The 8,378-nt window shown below is 44.8% G+C and overlaps 1 protein-coding gene across 1 annotated transcript; it reads left to right on the top strand.

Moving 5' to 3' along the window:
- Window positions 1–6,563: 6,563 nt before the first annotated feature.
- Window positions 6,564–6,890, top strand: LOC109804416 (protein S40-1). Its single transcript, XM_020366237.3, has one exon. It carries the CDS (start codon window positions 6,564–6,566, stop codon window positions 6,888–6,890), a length of 327 nt encoding a protein of 108 aa, XP_020221826.1.
- Window positions 6,891–8,378: the final 1,488 nt, after the last annotated feature.

Genomic DNA, 8,378 nt, shown 5'->3' with positions numbered 1-8,378 from the left:
CTGTACAAACGTGGTTTCTCTACCCCGTTGCTAAAATGTCTCGACCTCCATGAAGCCGATTATGTGACGAGAGAGGTGCACGAGGGAATCTGCGGCCTGCACTCAGGAGCAAGGACAACTGTCTCCAAGCTCTTACGGGCCGGATACTACTGGCCGACCATGAGCACCGACTGTGCAACGTTTGTGAAGAAGTGTCTACCGTGTCAGAAGCATGGGAACCTAATCCACCAGCCGGCCGAGCAACTACATTGCATCCCCCCCGCATGGCCATTCGCTACCTGGGGAGCCGACATACTAGGACCATTTCCGATCGCCAAGGGGCAATGCAAGTTCCTCATCGTAGCCGTGGATTTGTTTACCAAGTGGATTGAGGCCGAACCCCTGGCATGCATCTCCGCCCTCCAGGTTCAAAAATTCCTATGGAAAAACATCATCACCCGCTTCGGCGTCCCTCACACACTAGTGACCGACAACAGCCTTCAATTCACCGATCGAAAACTCAACGAGTTCCTGGCTGGCCTAGGAGTACAACACAAGTTTAGCTCGGTGGAACACCCACAAACAAATGGGCAGGCCGAGTCGGCCAACAAGGTCATCCTGGCAGAATTAAAGAAACGGCTAGGGGAGGCAAAGGGAGCATGGGCCGAGCAACTACCCGAGGTGCTCTGGGCATACCGATGTACCCCCCAATCGACTACGCAGTAGACCCCTTTTCGCATGGCTTATGGGTCCGATGCGATGATCCAGTGGAAATCGGGGAACCGTCATTCCGCCGAACCCACTTTGATGAGGCAAACAACGAAGCCGAACTCCGGACAAACCTAGACGCGATAGAAGAGGTTCGAGACCGAGCGCTGGTTGTGGCCGAGGCCACCAAACAACGATACAAGAGAAGGTTCGACAGCAAGGTGAAGCCTCGAGCATTCCGATAAGGAGATCTCGTTTGGAGAGCCACGGGCGAAGCGAGGAGAGATCCGAAGCAAGGGAAGCTCGCCCCAAACTGGGATGGGCCCTTCCGAGTCCGACACAACCTGAATAACGGAGCATTCAAGCTGGAGCACCTGTCCGGAAAGCCTATCCCTAGAACTTGGAACTCAACTCACCTAAAGATGTATTACAATTGATGTACTAGTGCACTCTTTTCCTTGACCGACTCTTTTGTCCGTAAGGAGGGTTTTGGGTCGGCAAGGTTTTTAACGAGGCACTTAATTAATAAAAAACTTATTTCATTATCTTTCCTCATCCAATATTATGCATGTGTAGACCATAATGATGTAGAATTCGATCTCGATCGACACGTACCAACGCCGAGCAATCCTCGGCCGACCACTTCGACGTTCTACCGAGCCCGACAGGTTTCCCTGCCGAGTACCCTCCTCGGTTAAGGATGTACCTAGGCCGAACGTTACTCACGTATCAACGCCGAGCAATCCTCGGCCGACCACTTCGACGTTCTACCGAGCCCGACAGGTTTCCCTGCCGAGTACCCTCCTCGGTTAAGGATGCACCTAGGCCGAACGTTACTCACGTACCAACGCCGAGCAATCCTCGGTCTACCACTTCGACGTTCTACCGAGCCTGACAGGTTTCCCTGCCGAGTACCCTCCTCGGCTAAGGATGCACCTAGGTCGAACGTTACTCACGCACCAACGCCGAGCAACCCTCGGTCGACCACTTCGACGTTCCACCGAGCCCGACCAAGCAACCCTCGGCCGACCACCTCGGCGTTCTACTGAGCCCGACAGGTTTCCTTGCCGAGTACCCCCTCGGTTAAGAACGCATCTAGGCCGAGTAGCATACCACCAGCATTTAAACCCAACACAACGCCCCGACTCCCAATGGGTCGGGCCCATCACGCTTTGGCCAAGCTACCTCCTACTCGCGTAAGTAGAACAAGAACCCGCTACGTACCATACATGGCGGTGTCATCACTTATGGCCGATCTAACCGACCTCTCACAAAAGAAAACCCTCGGTTAACCCGAGGCCGATTCATTTTAACTTAGCATTCAAATGCAGTCTCATTATTAATAATGGCAGATTGAGCCGGTCGCTCGCACAGGTTTCGTTTCTATCGCATTGTGAAAAAACCCTCGGTTGAGGCGCGTTCGGTTCATCTTAATTTGAAATAAAAATTTCTATTTAATCAGTGCCGATCAAAATGGCTACTTACAAAAAATTAAATCAGCCTACACCCCCGACACCTAAGGCCGAGCTAACAAAAGGCGCTACCGGCCAAATTACAAGTAATCCCTAAACCTAGCAGGCTATACAAGCCGATCCTATTCAACTGCCGGCTCCACCGGGGTCCCGTCTCCGACAACATCAATTATTTGGTCATCCTCCCCAGTTGATTGCATCGGGGCCCGACTGGACATATTCTGGCGCGGGGCCTCGGCATCTGGCTCGGCTCCTTGGGGGAACTCGGCGTAGCTCATAAACTTGCCACCCAAGAAGTCCCGACTAACATCAAACTGAAAGTCAGCCGGGACGTCGCAAAAGTGATAAGCCTGCCGAACAGCATGATGGAAGCCGGCGTCACGTTGGGAGAGAATTTGCTCGGTGGCCTCGGCCTCGAACTGCGCAGCCGACTCCTTAAGCCGGGCGATCTCGTTTGCAGCAGCGGCGACGTCGACCTTCATCTTTTGCACGGTCAGCTTCAAGTCATCGGCCTCTCTGCGATACGCATCGGCGGCTTTCTTCAATTCCTCAGCCGATTTAGTGGCCTTGGCATTAGCACTCAAGGCATCTTTCACCGTCGCCTCAGCATCTTTCAAACGGCTTTGGAGCCTCTCGGCCGAGACAGCCGACCTCATCATCACATGCTTGGCCACGAGGGAAGTCCGAGCATCAAGCTCACAGAATAGCTTGTACTCGGCCTCCGTTGACATCCCCTCCAAGTATTGAAGTCCTCCCCCGGTAGTAACGTCGAGACTGACCAAGTTCTCGACCTACACGTCCGAAGCCAGGAAGTTGGACCCCGCAACAACAGCAGGAATGGCGAAGGCCCCACACCCTGTTTGATCCAGTGATAGCTGCTTCGGCCGCTTGGAGGAAGTGCTCGGTCGTTCCGTCTCAAGGTTGTGTTCGGCCGCCCGAACCCTAGACGACCCCCCTTTCTTTTTGGGATCGGACACCGGAATCAGGACGTGAGGAGGCTTGTCTCGTTGTGCCTTGAGGGCCGATCTTGCCGGCGGCACCTTTCCGCTCTCCTTTGCTTCCTTCGCCCTCTTGGCGAGCATCGCGACCACGTCAAGTTTGCCTCCGGCCATCAATCCTACAACAAAGCAAATTTTAACATCAATTAAAAACGGTGCTACATTACCGAAGCCTAAGGTACATACCTAGCAAGACCATCTCAAAATGAGACGTCTCGAAAATATCCAGGAGGCTTCGGACGGGTAGTTCCTTCGGCAGTTGGTCGAGGAGTTCTACAATCTCTATGTCCTCGGCAGGGAGTTTTGATTTTGATATAGCCTCGTAACGAGTCGGACGCCTCGTCCAGTAAAGGGGGAATAGGGGAGTGTTTTCGCGATCATAGAAACAATCTCTCATGTCCGACCCCCAACGAACCTTAAAAAACCCACTCTTAAACCCTTTGTAGGACGAGGTGAAGGCTTGAAGAAACCCACGCTTCGGCACCCGAGACAACGATACCCACTTCACCGGTTTACTCGGCCGACACGTATAAAAATATAGAAACGCCAACGGCCGAGGCGTGAGTCCTAAGCATAGATAGAGGTTTCGGAATGCCTGCATTGCCGCCCAGGCATTCGGATGTAATTGGGTCGGCGCAACATTTAGCACTCGGAGCACACCCATCTGGAAATCATCAAATGGCAATTGGACCCCGAGATCTTCGAACCAGCACATGTAGGCGTAGAAGTAGTCGGCCTCGTCGTCACTTGGTTCCAGAAAGACGAAATCAGTGTTCGGCCCATCGTCCTCGCACGCCTCGGCAAGCAAAGGAAATTCTCCGTCTCCACTGCCAAAACACTTCTCCAAAGAAACAAAGGTGTCTAGCATGGCTTGGTCAGACCACTTGGAGAAATATATGCCGACCTCTCCGTCTACCCATTCATACCCCGACATCTCCAGAGAGTCATAATCAATCCTCGCTCTCGGCTTAGGTCTCGAGGTGACCTTACGTTTACCTCGACCACCACCGATCACTTCCCTTACACCCCCCTGAATCTCCACGTCGGCAGGCTCTACCCCGACCAAACTCACCCCCCTCTTGTCAACTTCGACAGCTCGCGCCAGGGCTATACCTAGATTTGGCGGTGCCGAGATCTCAACCACCTCATCCCCACTATCTTCTGGCTCGGGGCGGTCGGAAGGAAACACTACCTCGCACTGCAGAGGCGGCAGCCTAGATATATCACTTGACCCCGACCCCCCTCTACTTGAATTAGTGTCCGAACTCTCCGAGGACGTCCAACTCCTTGCCAAGGAATATCCCCTATCCATTTATTGCTAAAAAATAACGAATACAAAATTTACCTTACTCGGTTAGCTCGGTCGAATCTGATTGCGAGAGAGCTCGGAGAATTTACAGCAAGTAAATTCTCACACCCCCCCTATTTATAGGTGAGGTAAACGGGGAAGGTGAAAAGCCTCAGCAAGACCGGGACCGTTCGATCTAGAACATCCAACGGTCCAGATTAAATAACCGTTGGGCCTGTAACCGCCAAGGCCCACGTGGCAAGTCACACTCGTTTCAACCTCGACATGACCTTCAACACACAATGAGGTCTCGGCACAACAAATAATTCCAACATTTGAGGCCCACTCATCTCGGCGGTCTCGGTATCGGCCCCCAACATCTAAAAAGACCTCGGCACAACAATTAATTCCAACATTTGAGGCCCACTCATCTCGGCGGTCTCGGTATCGGCCCCCAACATCTAAAAAGGCCACGACACTACCTCAAATTTGAGCATTTTCAGGTCACTTCTATCAGAAATCTCGGCATGATTTCCAGGCCACCTTGTCAACTCTAGGAACCCTCCACCGGAGTCCACACGTCGATTTCACAACGCGTAATCCAAGGAGGGTTCGGCTCATCGACACTGAGAGCTCGGTGCAGCGTTACTTCAGGAGATTAAACCCCCCCCCGAATTCAGGCCTCGCGAGAAATAAGGCTGAGCTACCCGAACGCCAGGCGTTCAATGGCTAAGTTTTCTTTATCGTCTTCGTCTTTTCTATTCTCGACGCTGAGGGGGTTGTATACCGTATGGTGCCGACTAGGCCGAGCAATCCGAACGCTTTGTGTACCCGAACACGCCGAGTACCCGACACCACCGACCCCACACGAACGTACGGAACTTATCGGTACGGTCGGCCAAGGTCAACGTCATTACCGGCTTAATTACGGATAAATTAATTAGCATAAACTTCGGATCAGTCCCCTAATTTCCCGGGGCCCAACCCATAATCACGGCCCAACACGAACACCTATAAATAGAACTCCTGAGAGGTACGTAACTACTTTTGACCTACCGCATTTATTACGCCGAGTACTTACTTGAGCGTTGGAGTGTCTTTGCAGGCACCCCCCCCTCTCGCTTCGGACCGCCCGGATTGAACGAGAAGACCGAGACCCAAGACCAGACCTACTACAACAAGGATAATTGGAGTGTGTATCCTAATACAGGAACAATATCAGCTTCGCAATAACTACAATTAAATGACTTTTCTTGTTTCAATCCAACCATCTAATCTATTTGGATCTGATAAAAAGCATTTCTTTAGAATATGATCCAAGTCATATTTAATGACTTATTAATAGGAATAAGAATAGATTATGAGAAATTAAAGTTTGAATATACATGTTAAATCTATTTTATAAAATTAAAATTATTATTTATTATAAAAATATCATCGGATATTTTTAAAAATTTGATAAGATTTATTATTAATCTATTTTGCATTAAAATATGTTAATAAATTTAATTTTTAAATAAGTCAATAATTATATTTTAAACATGTAAGTCTTTATTTTATTTTACATTAAAAAATAGTTTACATATTATGAGAATAATATATTTAACGAAAAATCTAATTTCAATACCCATCATGTAAAAAAAATCAATAACAAACTAATAGCATGAGTGTATAGTATTTATCAATGGACCAAAAATATTTATAGTAAAATAAAAACAACTTGATTAAGATAAGAGAATTTCTTAAAAATGATTAACAAAATCTTTTAACATGACATGTATTAGTTTTTTTATGAATAATATTAATGTCATGTATTAATTATTAAACAAAGTTGTGGAAAATTTGCGCCAATAACATATACTTAAAATCATATAAAAAGGCAAAAGTGGAGTCCTTAGGAGGTTATTTATTTTGGGAAAAAGAAAAGAAAGTAAAGAAAGGAAAAGAGGGAGTGCAGTAAATATTAAATGAAGAATGACGCCATCTGACAACACAAACCAATCCAAGTGTACTACCTACGCCTCGCGATCCCTTTCCTGTTCTTATAAAAACCCCCCAAACTTCCACTGTTTCGTTCCCAAACCCAAACAAACACAACAATATTCAAAACAAAACCAAATGGCCCAAGAGTTCACGGAGTCCGAGGTTGTCTTCCCTGACCAGCACCACGCTGTAGTCATTCGCCAGGCCGCACCACCTCGGAAGGAGAAGAGGGCGGCAAGTTCGCGGCCAGTTAGTATACCGGAGAAGGCGCAGCGGTGGAATTCCGGTGAGGAAGATGCGGAGGAAGAGGAGATGACGCCACCGCACGAGATCGTGCGGCGGCGCGTGGCTGGAAAAATGGCGTTCTCCGTGTGCACTGGAAATGGGCGGACATTGAAGGGGCGAGATTTGAGTCAGGTCAGGAATTCGATCCTCAGGTTGACTGGTTTTCTGGAAGCTTGACCACACTTTATTTCATTCTTTCCCGTTGAAGGGGATTGAAACCAAGAATTATTATTAATTAATTGATTAATTAGTTATAGTTAATTGTGATTACCTCATATTCTGAAAGAATTTGAGGACTTTTTTTGGAGACTCGGTGGTTGTAACAAGGAACATTTTAATTTGGAGATTAGAAATGAAATAAATTTATTTGATTTATTGATTTTCATACACGCTTTCTTGTGATTTAATTTTGGTTGTGGAAATTATCTATTAGAAGGCTTGTTCGCTTGGTTGATTTATTGATTTATTGCTTCTGCGTGCGATGTTATGTTTAATGGTGTGGGAACTGCACCTACTTTTTTTTTTTTTTTTTTTTTACTCGTGAAAAGATAAATTCAAGGAAAGTTTTCATTTTTCAAGTTCAAACTTCAATGGTCAAGGTCTGCATACGTTAAATGGTTGGTCATTTTAATGAAATCTTTGAACAATTTGAGAAGGCTGCTGAAAAAAGATTAAAAAAGATGAAGGAGATGTTTGTTTATAATAATTTCATCCTAATGAACTTCATGACTTGTTTTTGTTTTTATGGGTTCTGTCACTGAAATATGGTTAAAATTCACTTTCGTAACACGAATTTTAATTATGAGTAGGTCAGCATCAAAAATAAAAAAGGAGTGATGTTAATTTATAGTACAATGTGATAACATGAGTTTTAATTATGATTTGATAGGAAGGAAAAGGATCGACATAAATAATTAGTTGTCGCTTTTTCCTCTATGACAACAATATTAAAGTCTTGATAAAATAATAACGTGAGGACAAAAGAAAAAATTTGAGAACTGAATTTGGCTCTCCAAACACATCCTTAACAATTAATTATTTGTTTGCTATCTATGATGGGTCTTTTGTCATAATAAAAAATCTTTATTTTTTTATTAATAAAAAAATTATGACTATTATAATAAAAATTGAACAAAGTTTTTATCTTTTCAAACCACAAGGCCAATATTAATAATTATATAAACTCATAAAAAATCTTTTATCTTCTTAATTAATAGACTATTTTTTTTTCTTAAAAAAATATGTTATTATTTAATAATCTTATTATACACCAAAATATATAATTAAATGAAATTGTGATTTTTTTATAGAGGTATACTTTTTTTCATCGCTTAATCGTTATAAAAATAAAATAATATTTTTAGGACTCTTGGAAATTGTCCAAACAACTTTAGTTAAAATAACAAAAAATATATATATATATATATATGTACTCATTCCACTTGAAGACAATGAAGAGGAATAAACATTTCAAATTGAGTGGAGAACGTATTAATGTGCAAACCACGTCCAGATACAATGTCAACTTTATTGTTTCTTAACCATTTATAGTTCACTTTTAATTTTATTTTAGCTTTTACAAATATAGAATTAATACTCATATTATTAAAAGAATATAATTTTTGTTTTTTTTATTCGATAATAAGTTCATGTTATTATTATTAT

The sequence above is a fragment of the Cajanus cajan genome, chromosome 1, assembly GCF_000230855.2.
Source record: "Cajanus cajan strain Asha chromosome 1, NIPB_CcT2T_4, whole genome shotgun sequence".
NCBI classification, from domain to species: Eukaryota; Viridiplantae; Streptophyta; class Magnoliopsida; order Fabales; family Fabaceae; genus Cajanus; species Cajanus cajan.
Note: the sequence above shows the minus strand (reverse complement) of the source record. Positions and strands in the feature narration are given on the sequence as shown.

Bases quoted from the DNA above. Each gene is read 5' to 3' on its own strand.
- LOC109804416 (XM_020366237.3), top strand. From the start codon at position 6,564: ATGGCCCAAGAGTTCACGGAGTCCGAGGTTGTCTTCCCTGACCAGCAC.